A 24,932-nucleotide genomic window follows, 5' to 3' on the forward strand; every position below is an offset into this window, starting at 1 on the left:
ATAAGATGCATCACAATGTTTCGACTGACCTTCATATTTGTTTTGTCACTCAGGAATTTTTGTACTGAATTTGTGAATCCATGAGTAATTTCAAACTGATCAAATTATTATTAGATTTCTGATTTTGACAAGTTGCATCTGAAGAAGGTTGGAGGTTACACCAGTCGAAACGTCATGAAAAATAATGTTCAAGATGAGAATGGTAGTCGGAAGAATCCAAATAATGCAAATCATTAATCCTCATCTAAAAAAAAACAAAAAAAACGCCTCATTTTCGTTGACTGTTCACATGTTAAGAATATCCCGTGTTTAGCTCAGTTTTCGATTAAAACAAAACAAAAAAAGTACTTTCCCATTTCTATAAATATAATTTTTCCAAAGAAAATTCTTTTTATATATATATATATATATATATATATATATATATATATATATATATATATATATATATATATATTGCTATTACAAATTTAAGAAATGCAACCTCTAGTTTTTGGACACTTGTTGTTATGGCATTTTCGATCAAATTAACAAACATGTTTGTCTTATCAGCTGTCTTTCAAGGGTGCAGTTTAGCTGGAAAACTGTAAATGTCCATGAACATAACTGCACTTTAAAGCCGTTCTGTTTGATCCTTATTTTTTGTTATTTATGCCAGTTTAAGGAGGGGTATCGACCAGCACTATACCTACTGATTCACTAGAAACCGTACTAAAAATGAGTTAAGTATTATTTGCTAGTGACTTTATTGTGGGAGTAATAAAGTTAAGTCATAAGATAAAACTGTTTTCTTTTTCTTTTCTTCCATTTCTTTTTTATACCCCTTTCTCCTTTTATTTTTTCTCCTCCACCTTTTTCTTTTTCCCTTTTTCCTTTTCTTTTTGCTTTTTAATTTTTCCTTTTTCTCCTTTTTCCTTTCATTTTTCCTTTATCCTTTTTCTTTTTTCCTATTTTCCCCTTTTTTCTTTTCCTATTTTCCCTTTTCTTTTTTTCTTTTCCTTTTTCCCTTTTTCTTTTTTCCTTTTTTTCCCTTTTTCTTTTTCCTTTTTTTCCTTTTTCTTTTTTCCTTTTCTACCCCCCCTTTCCCATTTTTCCTTTTTTTTCTCTTCTGTTTCTATTTTTTTCCCCTTTTTTTTTTGGATTTTTCCCCTTTTTTATTTTCCCCCTTTTTTCTTTTTTATTTTCCCCCCTTTTTTCTTTCTCTTATTTCCTTTTCTCTTTTCTTTTCTCCTCTTTCTTGTGTTCTTTTATTCATTTTCTTTTCTTTTTCTTTGCTCTGTTATTTCTTTTTTCCTATTTTTTTTCGTTCTTTTCTGTTTTTGTTTACTTCCTTTATCATTGCACCCCTGTTATTACTGGGCAGGTGGGCACATGATCATCACAGTGCCAATCAACCGGCAGACACCGACTGTTACTCCCCTCTCCCACCCCCTTTTTTCTTGGGAATTCCTCCTACTCTTACTACCACAACTCCTTCTTTTGCTGCTGCTCAGAGAATGACAACACTGATGCAGCATAATGCACCCCCTCCCCAACACCCTAATCTTTAAAGAAGGGTGAGGGTAAGAGGTGGTGAAAACACAGACCGTTGATATTTACAGAAGAACTTCTTTGAGAGAAAGATGCACAGTCTGGGAGGAGTTGATCATAATCCGTCACCCAGCCACCACCACACCATCATTGCCTTGTCACTTCTCCCTCCCTATCTCTCTCTCCCTCCATGGTAGCATGGAGCTGCCCTCAACTTACTGCCTTTACAACTCTCTTCTTAGAAACTTATGAACACTTCTCCAAAAATTATGCATTTTATTTTTTCTTCTTCTTTCTAAATATTGATTAATATTTCGTAATTCCTTGTCCATTGATGATAATTTTTTCATTTTAGTGTGGTTGTTTGAGGGGTATGGGCTGAAAAAAAAAAAAAAAGACTAAAGTGAGAGAAAAAAACAACTTTTTTTGAAAATATTGTAGAATTCGTTAAACCCTTCCAAAATCAGAAGAAATGAACAAGGTATCTTGTATATATACAAACATAAATCCTGGATCTGGATTAAACGTGTCGGTGCGTGTTGACATTACCGCACCATGCTTTGCAGCGTTTATATTCACCAACCATTATTACAGGTATTTTATTTTATATTATTTTTATTTATTTATTTATTTATTTATTTGGTACAGGTGTTTACATCCACCATTTATTGCAAATTTCCTTAGGGCAAAAAATAAAAAAATTCCTATCTGTGGAAGACATTGCTGCAGGACAACTTCCCTGCTGATAAGTTCAAGTTCACTGCTAACAAATTCTTGTCAAAAATCGACCCATAAGTAAAAATCAGTTCATATCATTGGTTAATATTAGTACTCCCATAGCTTTCATCATGTTTCAGCTGGCAATCATTTTAGTCTAGTTAACTCTTATCTTTGAGTAGCTCTTGGCTTTGATGAGCAGTGACTTAATAATAATAATAATAATAATAATAATAATAATAATAATAATAATAATAATAAACACTAATTTATTTTTATTTAATGAAAATAATTAATTTTATTAATTTTTGTAGTTATCTTTTATAAAATGTTATTTGCATAAAAATAATTCAGGATTCCACAAATTGAGCCGTGGTAAAAAGGTATAAGATCTGACTTTTATTCCTAAAATTCCAAAATATTTGATTCCTTATTTTAAAATATTTCAATATTCAGACTGTTCATTCTTTGAATATATATATATATATATATATATATATATATATATATATATATATATATATATATATATATATATATATATACACACTCTGACTCTTTCTAAAACTTCAGACAACGCAATCATGGGTTAAAAATAGGATTAATTGAAAAATAACAAGTAGCGATCACCAAACCGGTTTAGATGTTTTTTTTATTTTAGTATTTATTTATTTTTTTAATGAAAATTATATTAAAATTTCCTCCTTGATCTTATATCTATGGGCACCTGTTCGCATTAATCCTTTTTTTCTGGTATTCAGAATTTCTCTGGGACAAAACCATTTTTTTTCTAACTGGATTATTATTACTTTCTGTTTATGGATGCATCATCCTACCCCCTCCCATCCGTCCACATCATCATCTTTTCTCATCATCCGTCTTCGTCTCATTCTTGCACATTGTGTACTGACATAGCTCAGTTCTCTCTCTCTTTCTCTCTCATTATATATATATATATATATATATATATATATATATATATATATATATATATATATATATATAAGAGCAAATAGTTAATAAAACATGTTAAAAAACACTTTGAAAAAGAGTTAAAACATATTTAATCTAAAAAGGAAACACTTAATAAATGGATAGATAAATTTTTATTTTATATATATATATATGGCGTTCAGATGTGTTGAAAAGAAATCAATAAAGTGTTCAATCGCAAATATGAAAGCTAAAATACAAAATATTTATTTAAAGCTATATATTACAGACATGTATCATGGTTTTATTGCTATATATGAATACTGTATGTTGTTGGTAGATTTTTCTGGGCTAAAAAATAAAAATTTTTTTTTTTTTTAGCTGGATTATTATTATTATTATTATTATTATTATTATTATTATTATTGTTTATGGATACATCATCTTATCCTCATCTCTCTCTCCTTCTTCCTCCTCTTCTCCTAGCAGATAGTGTTTTGGCATAGCTCAGCTCAATCCCAAATCTCCTGTTTTTTTGTTGTTTTTTTTTTTTGTGTGTAGCTTCGTTCAGTTCATTTCGATTGATGTTTAGATCATTTGTAAATATTGTCCTCACAACATTTTCATGATGCCCACTCATCTCCTCTTTTATCCTGAATCATCCACTCGGGACATTTCGTTGGTCATGAACTATGCCGGGTTCAATTCCTATCAAATCTCTTGTGATCATTTATGAGCTTAACCCCGCCCCGTTTTTACCCTAGTTTTGAATAAAATGGCTTTGCTCAATCAATCCTATCTAGTAATAATGAAAATTTGGTATCTGTCTGTCTCAAGCTAAAACAATTACTTTTATTGTGTTATCTTTTCATATTCAATTCAGTTTACTATATACTATTTCAGATTAATGCACTTTCTATACTAAATTTTGGGGCAGGTAGTGTAGTATCTGTTTTGTTGCCGTGATATAATTCTTCCAGGCATTACCATTTCCTTTTTTTTTTTTTTTTTTTTGCGGGGTGGGTGGGTGTAGTCTGTTTTGTTGTCATGAGACCATCCACCCGGGTATAATCTTCTTCATCATGGAAAGGTGGTGTAGTATATATTTGTTTGCCGTGATACTATTCTTATCAGGTATGCGATTAGATGGAACATACATAATCATTTAGAATAATGTTAATTAAAATAAGCTTAAAACCGTTGATTTATCATTAAAACATCATAACCCGGCTTATTGGTTTCCCAAAGAAGTTTTATGAGGCAATGTAAAGAAAAATTTTTTGTCAATTTTAGTTTCATCTATAATTAATATCTGAAAATCTATTTTTTTTATGTGTCTGATATTGTTGAATATTAGTTTTATGGCTTAAAATATGAAACCACGAAACTAGCATGCAATAATATTAGACAAAAACGTAACCATGTTTGTGTTTAGAATGTGTTTAATGCTACTTTTCAAACAAAACACCCTTTTACTTATTTGGTTTTAACGATAGTAAGAAAGCCTTTTAACGTTTTAGAGATCAGTCAAAATGAAGTTTTTTTGTTTGTTTGTTTTTTTGTATGAAAAGAAACATTTATTTATTTAAAATTAAATTTCCTACCCATGTAAGAGTTTTCACCAGAAAATTACTACTGACAATGCATTCTTTATTTATTTATTTTTTTTGTGTACGTCTGATTATATACGATTCCAGTAATTCTGTGCATGTGTGAGTCAGGAATGAAAGTATTTCCACCGTTTGAATGCATTGTGATTTAAAAATATATAATGGTTTAGAGACCAGTCAAAATGCAGATTCTTCTTTTTTATATAAACAAACATTTATTTTAATTCAAATTTTCAATACATAGAAGAGTCTCTATCAGGAAATTACAAATGATATTTTTTACCCCCCCCCCCTCCCCGACAAAGGAGGGATTTCCCTAGTAAATCGTTTTTGTTGGTTTGTTCACACTTTTCTCAATAACCACGACTTGGATTTTTTTTTTTAAATTTTGCTTTAGTCATGGTAAAAGTAAATTTTTACCAGAGCGATTTTCCAGGATAACTCTCCCCCCACTCCAGCATTACAGGGGTAAAATTACCCCCAAATCGTTCATCTGTTGATTTTTTTTTTTTTTTTTTTTTTTTTGCACTTTTCTTAATAATCACTCTTTGGACTTTTTGGAAATTTTGCACAAACATTAGTCATGGTGAAAGTAAATTTTTACCTTGTGGAGGGCCCCCCGCATGCACGGCTTGTTTTTTAACGTGTCATGTTGCTACTCAAGATTTATTGCAAAGCCATCGTAAAATATTTCTGTATAAATTTTAAAGAAACTTTTCATATCTACATGAAAATAAACGTTATACCTTCATATTCACCTTAATAAAAACACTGGAATAAAACAGTTTTTTTTTTTTTTTTTTTTTTTTTTTTTTTTTTTACAGTTTTAGTTTATTATTTTTAATGTTTCTACCAATTCTTCTTTGGTACATCAGTATAACGTACAGTCACTTCAGATTTAAAAAAATATATCTTGCCTGAAAGTTCCAAGGATTATCCAGTGTCATCAAAGGAACATTTCCAAAGGGAAAAATAATTAAAATATTTGTTTGCTGACAAAATTATAGAAATTTAAGAAAGAAAATAGACATAAATATATTCTCATTCAGTGAAGGAGAAATCCTAGGTTGAGGCAATTTTATTGTTGTTCCAATCTAGTGTTCCCTTTTTGGCAAACTGGATTTTCCTTACATTAAAAACCAATTTTGTGTCTAACTTTACCTCTGTAGGGAAGCAAGTAAATAAGAAGGAAGGATAGTATCTGTTCTAATACTACATTTAGTCTATTCTGGGCTCGTTGAGTGAAGAAGTTCTAGACTGGGGTAATTTAAATTTTTGTTCCGATAGTGCTCCCTTTTGGGAAACTGAATTTACCCCACATTAAAAACTGACCTTGTGTCTTACTCTGCCCTTGTAAGGAAGCGAGTAAATAGAAAAAAAAAAAAAAAAATTTAATCATTTTTTGTAATAATTTTCCAAAAATTTTCCAACTTAAAAAAAATTTTAAAAATGGATCGGCATAAATAAATGAATAAATATTCTAAAATAATAATAGTTAAAATAAGTTATTAAAAAGCAAACATAAAAACTCATTAACCCCCCCCCTTCATTCTCTACCTTTTTTTTTTTTTTTTTTTTTAATAGAATTATCAGTTTCTATTCTAAAACATGATTCCATGGAAAGTTAAGTATTTCAGGAAATTTTGAAGATTTTTAAATCGCATTTTGTTTGAGTAAAAGAACAATTTCCTTTTCTGTGGGTTGCGGTATAACAGACAGAAAAAAAAAAAAGAAAAAAAAAGATGCTTCAGATTTTTCATCTGCCCTCATCATCCTTTTTATTTAAAACCTGCATCTCATATTCAAAACAGGCTGCGGTGGATTTTTGATATAATTTTTTTTTTTTCTCAGATTCATGTGGGTTTGTTCTGTCATCTTAATCATTCTTTTCATATTTATGTTCAGATGAAAAATAATTTGCAAGGAGATGGTAATTCCTGGAAATTCAAAATTGAGTCAGATTAAATGGTTTCAAATATTCTTTTTAATAGCAAACCAATCAACGAATAGAGAATAGCTACGAGGATCATTCCAAGAGTAAAGCCTCCTATTTTTCTTTTCTTTTTTACTCAAAAAGTTGAAGAGCTACAAAGATAGGAGTGCTACTGTTAAAACGATTGGCCATATTTATTTATTTTTCTGCATAGGCACTACAATTATCAATGCACTTTTACCAGGAATTCAACAATGCATCTCTACTTTTGACACATGTCCATGACGGGGTTGCTTTGTTTGAGTATCACACCGTCAATATCTGCAATGAAGCGATGAAATCTTCAGATCATGAATGCATCAGTTCAGTCATCATAACAATGAAATTTACAATCCCTTCTGATCCATTTTGGTAGAATAAAAAAAATATAGGAGGCATTGTTTTTGGAACGCCCCTCGTATTGACTGTGAACAAAAAGCACAAATTTACAAAATTAGTTTCTACGTTAATAAAATTGTCTGATGACTCCTCATGTATGTATGCATGTTTCTTGTTTTTGCCTTGACGTAACTTACAGATTTTTTTTTTTTTTTAACTATCTACTGAATCGAAATCAAAAGCAATGTAAAATAAAATGAAATTTTAAAAATCATTTTTTTTAAATTAATAAAATTAACAGTGATTCATTTTTTTTTTTTTTTTTTTTTTTTTTTTTTAAAGCAAATCAATCATTTTAATCTCTTATTGGAGGAAAAGAAAATTCCTTCATAACTTTAAACTGTTTAGCAGAAAATCATTTTGTTTTCTAAATCCTCATCATATTTGGTTTAACACCCATTTTATATGAACGGCTTTAAAAAATTGACTTTCAAAGTAAATTATCTCTGCCCAGGTTTTTATTTATCCCTCTTTCTCACAGTTTCATTTTTATCACTTCCTCTCATGTTTTTCTTGGCCTTCCCCTTTGAACTAAGCCTGCTACTATACGGTTCTACATCTCCTAACCCAAGAATTTTCATCTATTCTTTCAATCTGGCCATACCACCCAAGAATTTTCATCTATTCTTTCAATCTGGCCATACCACCCAAGTCTACTCTTTTGCACACTTCTCTCTATACCTTCCAGTTTTGATCCTCCCATTAGCTCATCAGAACTAAGCTTATCTTAAAAACTTACATTACGCATCCATCATATAATTCTCCTATCAGTTCAATCCATGCAACACATGTCTTCAACCCTCACTGACCTGGTTTCACTTTTATACATCATCATACCGTGTATACCTGCTTGATAGACATTTCTCTTTAAAAAACAATTTATTTATTTTTTTAAATTAAAAAATTATTTTAGTACTTAATGTTGTTGAATGTTTTATTTTAGTAAATAATTTAATAAAAATAAAACTGTAATTTAAAAAGAAATGGAAATAGCTGATTTGTTTGCAAATAAACCCAATTGCATGCTGGTGGATTTAATTTTGTATAGTTTTTAAAATAAGATTTAGCAAAAAGTCATTTTAATACTTAATTCTATTGAATTTTTGATTTTAATAAATAATTGATTAAATAAAAATATTGTATTTTTTTTGTTGAGACAAGAAACACAAATGAGAAGTGATCACACAACTTTCCTAATGTAGAAATAACCTTTAAGTTTTAATATTTAAAACATTTTTTGTTCATTTTTTCTTTTATTTTCAAGATATTTATATGTAATTTTAGAAAATTTAATTTCATTTTATTACTTTGCTTGAAAAATAAATGAAAATAAACATTCATTAATCTTTTTATATGAGTATAATCTTATAATCAGTTATGAATTAATGCTCAGAGTTAAATATAAATATTTTAAGTAGCAGTTAATCTTCTGTACAAGAAATGGTGATGCATTAAACATCTGTTGCTGTAAACTTTATATTAATTTGTCTCGTATATCAACATCTATTTATATAGTACTAGCGGGGGGTACCCGGCGTTGCCCGGGTGTTTCGAGACATACATACACACACACACACACACACATTTTCGCTTTTATATATATAGTATGAAGAAAATTACATTTGAAAGAATATTTTTAAAAGTCAAAACATTTTTTTTTTTTTTAATTGGTCCCCCGACAAAAAGAGGGTTGACCTGTAAATTCACCCTTGTCCGTTCATCCGTCCGCACTTTTCTCAATAACTATGCCTTGGAATTTTTCGAAACTTTGCACACACATTAAACATGATCTGGGTAAAAAAAAGTAACAGAACAAATTTTCCGGGAAAACTCTGGTGTACCCCTGGTGCCTTTTGGGTTAAAATGGCTAAAATTGACACTATTCTGCTTATTAAAAAAAAAATTAATACCTTGGATTTTTATAAAACTTTGTGAAAAGTTGTAACTAACTGGTTTCTATATCATTTTGTTTGTCTATACTTGGCGATAACTGTTGGGTGTGCTCCACGGGCTCTTTTAGGGCTAATAAAAACGCTCCATTTTTGGGACTATTTTACCATATTTGTCCAAAATTTTCTGTGTATGTCTATTTAGCAATTTTGCATGGTGCTGAACTCAAATTTAAATATGTTAAGGCCTTGGGGACTTTCGGGGTTAAAGGTGGGGGGCGGCAAATGATGAATTTAGTCATTTCCTTTTTGGCATGGTGCAGAACTCAAAATTACATATGTTAAGGCTTAAAACTGCACCGTTTGTTCATTTTCACCAGAATTTGGCGTCCCCTGAGGGCTTTTGGGGCTAAATGGGATGGTTGGGGGGGGGGAGCAATGCTGAACGTAGTCATTTTTTTATGCCTTTTTATACTGTGCACTTATAGGGGATCATGCATATTTCACTTGTTTTTTTTTTTTTTAATAACCATTTATTTACAGTGCTAAATTTTTTAGATGAGGTATAATTGTTTGTATTCATATTAATCAGACATTGTTCTTAACGTTTTGGTCGATGTAACCTCCAACCTTCTTCCAGTGTAAAAGTTACCCTGTTTAGCAAAAGAGAGACATGGTGACTTTTATGCCTGAAGAAGGTCGAAGGTTACATTGAATAGAACATTGTGCAGATAACACTCAGGATGAGAACAATTATCTAATTAATACAAACATTTATTTGAAAGTTTTGAGATCTTTGTAAAAAGGTTCTTTTCAGAAGTATAAAAGAATTTAATTCCTTTTCTTCTTAATCTTTTTTGATCGAGGGATGATGTAACTGTTAATATATGAGTTCATTTTCATATTTCGATTTTAATTTTTAATAGATCATCTGTACTTTTTTTGTGGTGCCCGGGATATAAATCATTTAGATTTTTATTTGTTTGCACATTTGAAAACTTAAGGTAAACAACCTCAGTAATTTTCTTCAATTTAGAATGAGTTATCTCCTTTGCTGATTATTTTTAGGTGATTATTTAAGAATGTTCCATATTAACAGTCATCTTGGTCAGAATAAGTAATTTTTAAAAAATCAACTGTAGCTAAGTATCTTCTTATATTGACAGTAACAAATGAAAGTCGGAAGTAAAGTTTATCTTTTTTTGTCAGCTTAAATGCTATTTGGGCCTGACTTGAAAAATTTGACAAGATAACTTTATATGTTAGCTGTGGGGTAGGGACAAAAATGGTGCAGTGTCCTCATGCCTTGAATTAGGATTTTGTTTTCTTTTTTGTTATTTAAAAAAAAATTATTTTTACTTTTTCTTTAATTTTAATTGTGCATTTGAGTTGGAAATGGGTGTGGATGATGATTAGGGTTTTTTTTTTTTTTTTTTTAAATTTTTATAGTTTTTTTTTTTTTTTAATTTGAATTGTGTGTATATGTGGTGGTGGTGGTGGACGAGGTTAATTGCAATTACAATTTTTCGTGTTCCATTTGACTTAGCACATTAGTTTGCATTTGCTTCCATCTTCTCTGCACCTCAAAAATGATTTAATTAGATTTTCTCAATGCAGTCTATTTTTTTTTTAATCATAAAGTTAAAACATTTTTTTATCATCTGTTTAATTCTTCAACTTTATAATACCATTTTATTATTCGTAAAACAAAGATGCAACCATTTGCTTTTTTTCTTCCATCTTTACATTCCTGAAAGATAAATGAGTACAGCTTCACACTTAAACACACTAGATGTAAATTTTTCTTTGACAAAATAAAACTACTTGGGGCAGATAATAGACAAAAACGGTAGACAACCCGATCCAGAAAGGTCCATAGCAATAAAAAAAAAATACCTAAGCCACATAATATAACAACATTGCAAAGATTTTTTAGGTTTAGCTATTAACAATTCTTCATTCTGAATAGGCACACATTTCACGCATCTTTAGACGAACTACTTAGGAACGACAAGGTTTGGAACTGGACCATGGAATTCAAGATGGCGTTCAAAAAACTGAAAGAGGTGCTCACATCAGAACTATTCCTGACTCACTACAACCGATATTTAGACATTATCGTCGCAAGTGATACATGCACATATGGAATTGGTGCATGTATCTTGCATAAAATGCCGGGCGGATCTACAGAATCTATAGCACACATAAAGAACCTTACTACTTGCGAAAGGAATTATTCCCGGATAGAGAAAGAATCGTTAAGTTTCATTTTCATGGTTCCACAGATACCTGCATGGAGAACACTTCAAATTACAAACGGATCACAAGTCACCAACGTCTATCTTTGGCTCAAAGAAAGGGTTGCCTGCACATATAGCAAACAGGCTCCAAAGATGGAACAATCTTATTGAATTACAACTTTGATATAGAGTTCCTTCTGTCAAAGAAGTTAGGACACACAGAAGGTGTATCCCAGTTAATACCAAGGACTGTGTAAAGTGTCGGCAAGACAACATATATTTGAAAGCATACCGGGTGCTGTGAATGTCTTGTTTAAGTAGCCTGCTCTCGCCTCTCATGCAAGCGGGCGAGTCTCCTTCTATGGGGGTGTGACACCAAGACCACTCTGGTCTTGTAACTGGGTGTCTTGGGTTCAATTCCACCTCTACACGCCCTCCCCCTTCCAGGGCCACAAGATACCGCATTGTGGTCCAATGATTTGAGGCTCTGGAGTAGTCGTGCAATATGCCCCATGTCTGTGGGGATAGGTTCCTGGGTGGTTGCGTCACCCTTCTGCTATGATGCATCGGTTGATCTTCCTCAGCCGCCATCATCCCAGGGAATGCTGTGTCATCCACTTCCATCTGTTCTGGTAGAGTGCCGGATGTTTCAGGCTGGTGTTGATCCGTACACATGGGGGGCCATTGTCCCGGTATTTCGGGCCCTGTTAGGTTGTCTATGGTATCCAACATTCTTGGTGGTTCTTCAGGTATCGAATGACAAGGGGTATCTACCACGAGATTTATTCTTCGGAGGAATCTGCGATTACGACGGGTTACCCGGTTACTCCCATCAATGCATACATTATACTACCGGTTACTTAGTGTTTCCACCACCCTTCCTGTCTTTTCCCATCGGCGTGGGTGTGGACCAACTTGATTTTGAACCTGCACTGTTTCCCTGATTTTCAGTTCCTGAAGTGGGTGACTTTTTAGATTGTATTCCCTTTCATTCCAGAAGTGTCTTTTTGCCATCGTTGTTTCCCTATAATGACTGATTTCTCTCCTGTGTTTATGGATTTGATATCAGTCCTGGAGCACTGTGAGATGGTCCTTTATCATGCGATTGTAGAGCATCATCGCTGGAGACATGTAAGTCTTGTACCGGGGTGTTGCGATGAGTAGAGAGTACCTCTTCGGAACTTATTTTTGTTCCAAATAAGGTGCGGCACAGCCTTCGGTTTTATCAGGTTGGCTTCACCTCTCTTTTTTATTTGTCCATTTTGGCAAATCATCCAGTTACGACCCTTTTTGTGTCCTTGAGTAGTGAGAGTTCTAGATTCTATTTCGACCACTCCCGCTGTAGATCTGTTGCTTGACCCCTGCTTCGGTTTTCTGCAGACCCTTTTTAAATGTCCGGTCAAGCCACAATTGTCACAAGTCATCTTTGCTGCTGGCCAGCCCCCTCGTCCTTTTGAGCCATGAGGGTGTGAGCTCTTTCCACACCATTTACAGGGCTCAGTGTCTCTCATGGTTGATACGGTCTGGTTGTTCCGGGGCCGCTGCCTGTGGCCCGACCTCTGTATGCTTGGTGTAGTAGGGTATACACTACTGTGAAGATGGGGGATAGACTTGTTGAATCTTTCTTCCAGTGTTGTAAGCGTTGCAGCCTCCAACAAAACCTTGCTTTGATGCTCCAGGTTTGCCAGCCCTGCCACCATTTGTCCTGTTACCATATCGTTGGAGTAGCTGACTTTTCAACTGCATCCAATCCCGTTCGGACAAGTCACTGAAAAGTTGCAGAATCTTGCGACTGATCGAAGTTGTGCCACCAAGTCCGGAACCAATTCCCTCTCCTTCTGCCTTATGGAGTCGAATTCTTGCCAGTACGCTTCTTTGTGTAGGCTTCTGACAGCTACAAGCTTTGTGTTGTAACAGCTGTTCTTCTGTAACGGAGTTCAGTATTTCTGCTCCTACCATGTCAAACAGCCGGTTTACTTCTGGAGAACAGGCCGCTCTCAGCTCGTTTCTTAACGCTGTTGGTTCCGTCAACCCACACATCTCGTATTTATTCCAGCAGTCAACGGAAATCGCCCAATCACCATCACTTGAGTTCGGTTCTATCGTAGGTCTGTTGGGTCTCCTTGTAAGTGGCTTGCTGTACTGTCCTCCATCTCTTCTCAGAGTGATGTTCTCTTGCTGTAGCTCAAGGATATGTTGAAGTAATGTCTGCTGTGTTTGTTCGTCCATATTCCAACGTTGTTTGTAGCAGGTTTCCTATATCGGCGACGCCATGTAAAGTGTCGGCAAGATGACATATATTTAGAAAGCACACCGGTTGCTGTGAATGTCTTGTTTAAATAGCCTGCTCTCGCCTCTCATGCAAGCGGGCAAGTCTACTTCTATGGGGGTGTGACGCCAAGACCACTCTGATGTTGTAATTGGGTGTCTTGGGTTTGATTCCACCTCTATAGACTGGTGAGCCAGTAGAAGACTCAGTGATCACATCACTATGATCAGAAAGAGATTACAGTTCGATCCTATTCAACACTGAAAGAACTCTGTTACCCTGAACAATATAAGAAAAGAAGGCAAAAGTGACGACTTTATAAAAGAAACCAAGGAAAAACTGCAGACTGATGACAAGTAGCAGAAGTTTTCTCAACATGTGACCAGGGATTATTATATCAGGAGAGAGTAGTTGTTCCAGCAACCTCCCAAAAGAAAATTGCAAAGGATTTTCCCACAAGACACACTCGCGCCACCAGGATGAAAAGTTAAATGTGTTCATATGTGTACTGGAAAAACATGGACAAGGATATTGAAGAAAAGGCGAAAGCATGCAGAGGATGTGCACTAGTTGCTAAAGCGCCACCAATTCAATTTAGCACATGGCCCAAAATGAACTGCCCATAGTCACGGATATACGTGGACTATGTGGGACCACTTGATGGGCAGTACTACTTCATAGTAGTAGACAGTTTCTCTAAGAGGCCAGAGGTCTTTAGTTGTAAAAGCCCGACTACTGACTTCACTATAAAAACTCTTTGTGAATTATTTGCACGGTTCAGAGATTCCTTAGTGTCAAATAATGGCACTCAGTTTACATCCGGGGACTTCAAAGAGTTCATGGAGGACTTCCAAGTGGACCACATCATAACTCCAACATATGACCCCTGATCAAACAGTCTGTGATTCGTGGACACCTTGAAGAGGGTTTTGAAAAAGGCAACTTACACTCCATCTGAAAAAGCTTTGCAACAATTTCTTCAAGTGTACCACCTAGTTCCTAATAAGAATACATCATCCCATATGTCTCCAGTGGAAGTGATGTTCACTAGAAATACATGCCGAGAGAAAAAATATTCTTCCAGATGCACAAAGATACTTAGACTTTCTGGGAACAGGGGACAATCAAGAACATAATCAGCATATGGTCTACATGGTGGAAAGACCACATGTCACACATAAACACTTGAACCAGATAAGCAAAATGCACTTTGGACAAGTCAAGTGAAACTCTGCCAGAAGAAGAGATGTTGGATCTGCTGTATGACGTGTTTGACCTGGAACCCCCTCAAACAAGTACCGAAATACATTGTTCCGGCAGAAAAAGGAAACTGATAGACCCCTTGGAGGTCAACCCGAGATAGAAAAACTATAGGGATATTTCAAGGAAATAAATCTTCAGAGGGGGAGGCATTCTTGGGTAGTTAACACCCCTATATCCATGGACGATATGGATTTGTCTGGCTTATACTAGCAGGCTGCCTGCCATTGCCAGGTCGTAAAATATTCTTAAATATGATATTTTTTATTAATGCAGATTTTGTATTTAGTATATTGGACCCAGTAAGATTTAAAAAGTTAAAAAAAAAAAAAAAAAAAAAAAGAAGAGACTTGTGCGCCACCACCAAGAATCGACACCAAAACGTTTAGCTTATGATTTACTTTTTCCTTTGAGGGTAATGCCTGAGCTATGAAGACATGTTTGCTGCAAGGTTAAAAATTAAAGCATGAACCAATAGCTATTACGTTAGGCATGCACCTTTGTTATGCCGCTATATGATCTTCACCTGGCAAATTCCATTTTTTTAATTTTCAAATTTATAGGAGTTTAGATAATGCCAGATATTTCTTCTTTCAAGCAAAGAGTACACTCATAGTCTAACCGCTCTCAGCGAACCCCAGGACTCTTTTACCTTATAATTATGATCCCTTAAACCGGACCACAACAATTAGATATTTAATATGTTATGGAATATAATTACATATTAGATCCTTGTAAAATCAAGTAATATTTAGTTGAAAAAAAAAATTGTTTTAATTTTCTAATTTCCTCTTAACACTGGCCTATTTTCACTTTTTTGCATTCTTTATATAAATTAAATTTAATTAAAATGAATAAATTACAATTAAATTAATAATCAGTTTGAAAATTTAGGAAAACAAATGTCATAATTTTTTATTAAATGATTAATTTTTTTTTCTTCTGAGACTTTCACGGTTAAGACAACTTATTCAAAGAAGATTTAGTATTTCTCTCTTCATTGTGTTGGTGGTATTAACCTGATGGGTCAATCCCTTGTGGAGAGAGAAACGGTACATGTCCGATGTGGTTTGAGGTTTGATACAAAGTCTGAATTGATATGGATTTATGTGGTTGGCACGAATTTTGAATAGAGAAACTTGGTCACGTCTTTGAAAATATTATTATGTAAGTTTAATTTGAAAATTTAGAAAACCAAAATTTTCAAATTAAACTAATGAAATAATATTTTCAAAGATATGAGAAAGTTTCTCTATACAAAAAGAAATTAATCAGTTTTAAAAAGCTTTTAATGGTATAACTCTATAATTACAATCCATGCTATTCACAGAACCCTAAAGAACATCCATTTTTTTTTTTTTTTTTTTTTTTTTAAATCTGTTCTCTTAACTTTACATTCCTAATTGCTTTACTATAATTTTTTTTTTGTTCTAATTTTTGTAACTCTGCTATAAAGAACTTTGTGTGTGTTTGTTTCATATACTCCACAACAGCTGGGTTGGTTTTTATGAAATTTCACACAAATGTACTTTATGTATCTGGCAGTGTTCTAGATAGGTTTTGTATCGGAATGTCTTTGATAAGTATCAATAATCGAAACAATCCGATGAAAGAAGACAATTTTGACTGAAGTTAACATCTTGCACAGCCTAACATCGCAAGTCATTTGAGAAGTTTTATTCCCGCACAAGCAGAAAGACTTGGCATATAAAATCAACAGTAGGCTATTCGTTATGACAACAATGGGTTTGAAATGATTGTTTCTGTTCAAAGCACAACTGAACCATAATACTTGACTTTTGAATTTTAAACTTTAATTCAAGCTGTTATATATAAAAATAATTTTATAAAAACAACAGTAGATTCTCTACAGTGCAATGTAGATTACAATGTATTGTGAACTAAGTCACTGCAGGGAGGCATGTGAACTTTCAAGCGCACCATAGTGGTCTCTAACTAGAGCAGGCAATCAATCGATTTGATTGAAAAATGGGCGATAAGATTGATTTCGATGAAAATAATATGGGAGCGTAAAACATTTGTTGATCATCGTTCAATCTCAGGCAACATCAGGTCTACCTGCTAGTATATATATATATATATATATATATATATATATATATATATATATATATATATATAATGTGTGTGTGTCTATAGAGAAATATGTTTATTCAATTATATTTCACCTTTTATTTATACCAATTCTGTAAGGTTGATGTCACTACAGGGCATATACAAATGACAAATTTCTATATTCCAAATTTCCAGATGTTGACCATCTTACCGTTTATTTCTTTAAGTACGTTGAAATGCACGATTCTTGACAGCACCTGCTTTGTAGTGCAGAATCATTCGTGCAATTTTTATGCCGATTTTTGAATTAATATTTCACCTTTAACTCATCAGAAGAAAAACAAGTTTAAAAGAAAATAAAGGAATATGAGCATGATTAAAAAATCCAAAAGTTGGGAAAGAAGTTGTAATTATTTTTCAATGTGTTATGCCAGCTTTAAATTTTAATGTCATATATAATATATATATATATATATATATATATATATATATATATATATATATATGTGTGTATATATGTATGTATATATTTTATTATAATAATTATTAAATACCTACAGACACTAGTGTTTCATCCTTTTGGGAATTTTCAGTGCAGGGTGTCACGATTAACACCAGTTGATAGATTTGAACCCAGCGACAGAAGCCACCTCTGGTTCCATTAGCAAGGACCATATCCATTCGGCTACCATTAACTGCGAGAGATATTGTTGAATTTTAAACATTTATTTCATTAAATGGTTTTAACGTCAGTCAGAGTGATCTAGTCATATGACGATAAGCTTTATGATGTCGCCTGATGAGGACTTTTGGTTCTTGCCAACCAATTGTCTGAAACATTAGCATATTCAATGTAGTGACTGTAATATTTGTCTATATAATATATTGAAAATAAAGCAGTCTTAACCTAATGCAGTTAACTTTTCTTTCAAACTTTCAATTCACCGGTTTTTAAAAGAACAGCAAATAGACCAATATAGTTTTGTTCTTATTGTCATTGAGATCATCAGGTGATAACTTTGCTGTACTATCTGCATGTAATATACTATATTTATTGTTTTGATGGTGTTGACTTTTAAACTTTGTTAATTATTGGAAACTGTTATAACTATTAGCCTCTTAATATATATATATATATATATATATATATATATATATATATATATATTGTTGAAATGAAGAAAAAACCTTATTTGATCAATGAAGACCGAACATGATGATGACGATTCCTTAATTCTGATAATCTCATTACAAGAATTGCAGAAAGAATATTTGAAATAATCCTTGGATTAATTAGGTCAAATTTATAACACTATTCAATCCGAAAACAAAAACTTATTAATCTAAAATATTTATTCAGTCAATTGTAATTTTATAATCACAAAATATTTAATAAGATTAAAAGCTAATGAAAATGATCATTGATCGATGAATCTTTTAATGAAATTAATTTACTTTTACAATATATGAAATCTTCAATCGAATGATGCTATTTTCCTTTTTTTTATATATTTAAAATATTCTTTAATTAAAAATAAAAATTATTAAAAATTTAAATTCTAAATTTTTTTATTGTATTTGTTTTAACAAAATTCCAGAAATATTTAGATTAGTTTTTGTAGCATTTTGTGACTCAAATGATTAAAACATCACTGCAGCTCTCAATATAAATCTGATACTTAAAAAGGGGCTGCTAAGTATACAGAACATGATTTAACTATTACTAGCATTTAGTGCAATGTTTTCCTTGGGTTGATTGGCTTCCTCCAAAGGAAGCAGATTCTAGGAAATATGATTCACAAGTGATTCCCAAATCGCATTCATATCTGGATCAGGGGAGAAAATGATGTTGGTTTTGTGCAAGTGAATGTCACCACCCATCCACATAGTGTGCTTGGTATTTCTAAATGGTCACCTTTCCGGTACTGACCAGACATAACGTTGCTTAACTTTTGTGTCAACATAATTATACTACACACACACACACGTCACAAAGGGTAAAAGGTAAGTAAATAAATAATAGGTGAATGATAAGAGGAGTAGTGAGAGTAGATGAATTAGAGAGAGAAGGAAGTGTGGATAAAAAGTGGATAATCAATGATAGATTTATCTCTACCACAATGAGACGATGTGACACAAGGGTCAGAGACTGGGATTGATAAACCAGCACTGCCAAGGAGTACTGACATGCAAAAAAATGCCTGGGCAGGTCTGTTAATATTCCCGGTAGGAACATCTCAGATTAGCAATAAAATTTCTTTTAACGAGAAAAGACCAGTAACATACTGCAATCATCAGGAAAAAGCCATTTCAGAAATGGCATACTCTGTTGATTTTGGTACACAGAAAATAAATTATCAGGAAAAAGAAAAATATGTATATTTACTTGAAATTGGATGACATCACAAAATGAGCTTGGTTTGTCAAAAGTTGTCTAACGGCACCAAAAAATAAAAAGGCACACAATTATCGTGACTATAAAAGATGAAAATAGCAATTTAAGAGTAGAACCAGGTTTAAAGAGTTGCTTAATTTTTTTTGTCTATAAAGTTTGCAAAGAGTTAAATGTTTAAGATGAAAAAGCTATCACGATTATCAAAATTTAAAAGACATTTTAAATAAACTGATAGCATTTAAGAAGACCTGAATTTATTTGGCAAGTACAGCACACCATTGTTGGTAATCCTAGAAAATCCATGAGGTTGATTGCAAGTGATGAAAGCAACAATCCACAAATCGTTTAGTCAGACTAGTTAACAAAGTTTAAAAATCCAGTAAAAAAACAACAAAAAAACAAAACAAGATATGATGACATAACCCCTTATATTTGGGTTCCCCATCAAGATCTCAATTTTTTTGAACTACTGTGTATAGAGCGTGGTTGGGGTTAGCATTAATTAGCACACTCACAACACCTAAAAGTTTTCATAGAGTAATGTCTGATATGAGCAAGGATCATCTAATGATGCTATATATATATATATATATATATATATATATATATATATATATGATGATTGCAAACCTCTTGTCAGACGAGTGCCACTCCCTCAGACACTTAATGTCCATGAGCCCAGACATGACTTTTTTTTTTTTTCTTAGTTCTACTGGTGAATTCACACGCTCACGCAGGCATGATACTGAAGACGGTCATTGAGATCAATTATTACATGTTTCCAGCATTTCAAGCCTCCATGCGTCATAACTTTTCCATCGCCACAGGACCATTTTTATAGACAAATGCCTGAGGGAGTATCTATACACAGGTGATGTTACAGAGTCTTAGCTTTGTACGACAGCTAAGTCTCTCTCTCGGTTCAAAATGTTGAGATCCAGCAACAAGCAAGAGCAAGATAGCCAGCAACAAGTTAAACTGCAGACCAGCTTAATGCGGGTAATGGTCTCCCGCTTTATGGTTTTTTAAATCAGAGATTTGCTTCTCCTAGAAAGGTTGCCTTCACCACGGCTTATGGGAGCCCTCTCCACCCCAACACACAAACACACATGGTGCTAGTTGGCCGTTGACCCCGAAAAAGGGTTCATTCGCCCTTTGGAAGGTCTTGTTTTTAATCCTTCAGGGAGACTAGCCACCCTCCTCACCCAACAAGTCTGGTGGGGAAACCAGTTTAGTCGCCAGTGACCCGACCATGAGGCAGGTAGTACTGGGTTACATGGTACCAGCAGCATATGACATGACCTGACACACATATATATATATACACATACACAGACACTGTTTCGCTGTATTACAGCTCGTCAATGTGACTAGATTAGCACCCATTCCAAACTAGGGATCAAACCTACAACCATCTCGTTGGTAGTTCTAACCTTTAACCCGTGGGATCGTTGCCCGCTAAAATTCCATCAAATGTCTATTGATATAATCATTTACCTGCCGTTTTTACAGTATTTGATTTGTTTGTTTATCTACAAAGAGCACTGTGTTATGCTACCAAAGGAGGAGGGGTTTTATATAAATATATATGTATATGTAGCATTTTTTCTTTTAAACATATTCCATTGAATAAAATACTTTTCTTTTTTTTATTTTCATTAATTCTGTTTTTGAGCCTTTCCACAGCTTCCAAATAACGATCTTCACTTCTGACAGGAACTGGAAGAAGTGAAGACTGTTATTTGGACTTACAACAAATATGTCAATTATGTGTGTGTTTGTGTGTGCATAAAAATTCTTTAATTATCATATTTTTATTATTTTAATTTGCCACTTGCTATAATGATTATAAAGATTAGTTATTATATCTCGCATTTTTACACGCCCCTCTCCTCTTTTTACACTTGTCTGCCTGGTAATTATAACTTTGTATTTAGAATTAAAATTCAAAACAAAATGTTATGTCTTCGAAAGACAAACCTGTATCATAATTTTTTTCATCTTTGTCAGTCACTTTTTTAGTTTGTGTTTTTTTTTAACCCCCCCCCCTCAACCCCTCTCTACTGCTCTGTTGCTACCAGATATGGTTGCCTGAAAATATACCAGATATGGTTGTTTGACCTAAAATGCACTAAACATAAATGTTATTGTTTGTTACCTTTTCCTTTGTAAAACGCAATTATTTTTTGCATAGCCGAAAACAAAACCAACAATTTTCCACTAAAAAACAAGCAAACTATGATGTAGGGTGTAAAAATGCGAGATATAATAACTAATCTTTATAATCATTATAGCAAGTGGCAGATTAAAATAATAAAAATATGATCATTAAAGAATTTTTATGCACCCACAAGCACACATAATTGACATATTTGTTGTAATTTGATGATGAAAAGAACTTGTCGCATAAAAAACTTTCACCAAAATAATCAGATTCTGTATTAAATAACTTAAAAAAAGGTTGATATGCCCTAAAACAACCAAACCAAACACCATAAGATATAAAGAACTTGAAACATAAAAGCTTTTAAAAAATTTCTGAACCTGAAAAGGGTTGATATGCTGTAAAACAAAACAAGACTACTTCTCTCCTACTCTTGAACCGTTTGCAGTAGATGTTGTGCTTTAGCATTTAAGGGTTTATTTTTCCTGTTAACACCAACAACAAAACCACAATTTAAAACAATAGTAAAATAAAAGAGAATGATACGCATACAACCCGGTTATCGGTTGTCACTCTTATCTATTCACTCTTATAGATTCATCCAGTGTTAGATGAGTAAATAATTTCATTTAATCTTCATCGTAGCTTGTTAGGTATTTAAATGTTGCCTTCTATGTAATTTAATGTCTTCAGCCTTCCTGACCTTTTCATCAAATTGACTCCTGCACTTTATCGTCCATGCCTCCCTCGATTTAAAAGCTGATTGAATGCTGCTTATATTTCTGCTTGTAACCAATTACAAATTTTCCTATTTACTTGTCTCCCCATGAGAGCAGAATTGGACACAATGTCGGGTTTTAATGTGAGGAAAATTTAGCCCCCCCCCCCCAAAAAAAAAGGGACACTTTCTCTGGATTGGAATAAAAAATTTTTCTTCTACTGACAGGACAGAAAAGACTAAATGCAGCATCAGAACACATACTACACTTTGTTCCTAGTCAAAAAGCCAATAACTAACTATTAGCAAATCTATGGTGTAAATTTAAAGAATTTTTTTAAATTATACGAATAGATAATAAAATTAATCATCTGACCAGGGTTTTTTTTTTTTTTTTTTTCAAACAGACGATACAAGTGTGCTTATTTAAAAGTAGTAGAGAGAAATAAAATGTTTTTCGCTTGAGTTTTTTTTTTTAAAAAAAAAACAAACAACTTATTCCAACTAGAGAAGAATATTAAAATTGTGACATTTTTCCCAGCTAATATTTATAGTTAGCATTAAATAAATAAAATCAATAAGCTGGCCAATCCTATTAATTACAGACAAACACTATAGTTGTACTTAAATAAAAGTAGGTGGAAAAGACAAAATAGTTTTTTTTTTTTTAAGTACTTATTCCTGCTAGGAAGCTTGTTAGAATAAAGACATAATTTTCCATCCAAAGTTTATGATTAACATTAAATAGATAGTAAATCATTACTTAAATAAATCTGAAAAAGAACATTTTGTTCATATAAACAATATTGGTATTGTAATAGAAATTATAGTAAACATTCACGGTTATAACTTTTCTAGAAATCTAGAAAATTGGTTGATGATTTCATTTTATGCTTTATCAATACTCAGCTATCATATTTACTAGCAAAACTAGCAGGGGACCCTGACGTTGCTCAGGATTGAATGAGGATCACTATTATGTACTTTTTCAGTATGCTCATAATACCATATTACTTTTGTTGTTTTTACTGCCCCCCCCCCCACTACTGTTTTGACGGTTAATCGGATGAAACTGAAATGTTGAAAAAAAAATCTGTGAATTAATGTCTTATATGCATATGATTTAAAATTCATTAAAATTGGATATACGTATTTGAAGTTTTAAAAGCTTTCAGTCTACATGGGTAATTTAGAGGTGGTAGTATGTAGATCATCAGTACATAAGTAATATTCCATTTTATATATACGTGTTATAAATTTCATGAAAATAGGATATATTTAAAGTTTTAAAGCAAGTTATGCCATCATAGTTCTGTAGATTTCGGAATATTTGTCTTCAATAAATTTTACATAAGAGTTCACTTCTAGATTTTATGAAGATACGCTAACATTCCTTTCTTGAGAGAAATCACAAACATACAGTTACAATAATATTCCTTACTCTTTATCAGTGCCTAAAACTACACAATTCGATGAGCAAAGTTTCTTTCTTAGTGGAACACGGTAGCCAGCCCTGATCATGACATGATCGTTTTCAAAATTTATATAATTCTTGTTGGGCCAGCCTCTTCAATAATCGAACACTACCAACGTACCACCATTACCGATTATCACGGTGTTATCACACAGGTTGTCCAGCACTTATTAACCCTTGTCCTAGAGTGGAACTTAAGCCTTGACAAACGGTGATCTTCTAGTAAAAATTTAAATATATATTCCTATAATGTTTTTTTTTTTTTTTTTGTGTGTGTGTGTGTGTGCATTGATATTCAGATTAAAAACCCGTTTTTCTATTTATTTAAAAAGAAAATACAACTTTGTTATATATGGGTTGTGGAATTGCATATTTTAATTTAAATTAATTCATTTTAATTAATTCCCTATTAGTTTTTTTTCGGTTTTCTTATGGGATGATAATCTTCAGTTAACTATTAACGTGTAATTATATTCATGCAGATATTCTACATGATTTATACTTACGTAATATTAGTATAAAAAGATTACAGTAAACACAAACCTTTTTCTAGATATATATATGTATGCATATATATATATATATATATATATATATATATATATATATATTTGTTTAAATATTTGCCTACCAAACTCCTCTGTTAGTTTTTGATTTACAGACATGAAATTTAATATATAGGGTATTCGAACCATTAGTAATAAAACACAGTACAGTATATAATACACATGTATATAATCAAATAACATTATAAATACCGCAGAGGTCGGAAAAACATAGTATTCCACATCGTAATCTGGAGAAAAAAAAAATTGTATCGTATCACTACCATATCCAGGGTTCTACTTCATGTATATACTAGTGAGGGGTACTCGGCGTTGTCCGGGTATTTGGAGGTGTATGGAAACTCCGGGGGTGGGGATTAAAAAAAAAGAAGTAAGTATGAGGATCGAACCCGAACTGTTGAGGCAAAGTTGTAAATTAAAGTGTGAAAAAAAAAAAAAAAAAAAAAAAAAACGTGCGACGTTAACCATTGCCCCACCGCGAGATGCTAACGGAAACACGTTTGAATTTATTTAATTACTTGGATTTGGCAGGTGCCCGTTTTAATGAGTTAATGAGGCCAAGTTTGACTGCGGGATAGTATTTATTTACTGCTGAACGCCCCCCCCCCCCCCCAAGATGTTATAGGAAAAAGACTAACCCACATGCGGCGAGCGACAAATGTTGAATATTTATCTTCCCGAAATCGAGCAGATGAAATAGACAGGCGAGCTTCGTTGTTA

General features: G+C 32.8%; 1 protein-coding gene across 13 annotated transcripts in view; it reads left to right on the plus strand.

The window, feature by feature from the left end:
- Positions 1 to 24,932, plus strand: part of LOC145248297 (kalirin-like) — an 858,283-nt gene that overhangs the window by 287,651 nt on the left and 545,700 nt on the right. For 2 of the 13 annotated variants that reach the window (XM_080110186.1, XM_080110187.1), the window contains exon 1: positions 1,594 to 2,124. The exons of the other annotated variants lie outside the window; for them this stretch is intronic. In XM_080110186.1, the coding sequence (XP_079966312.1) occupies positions 2,086 to 2,124 (39 nt within the window). In that variant the 5' untranslated portion in view covers positions 1,594 to 2,085. Of the gene's footprint in view, positions 1 to 1,593; positions 2,125 to 24,932 lie in introns of those variants that run through there. 13 annotated transcript variants of the gene reach the window in all.

Source organism: Euprymna scolopes, chromosome 26 (genome assembly GCF_053919585.1).
Source record: "Euprymna scolopes isolate OS-2025 chromosome 26, ASM5391958v1, whole genome shotgun sequence".
In the NCBI taxonomy this organism is placed as follows: Eukaryota; Metazoa; Mollusca; class Cephalopoda; order Sepiida; family Sepiolidae; genus Euprymna; species Euprymna scolopes.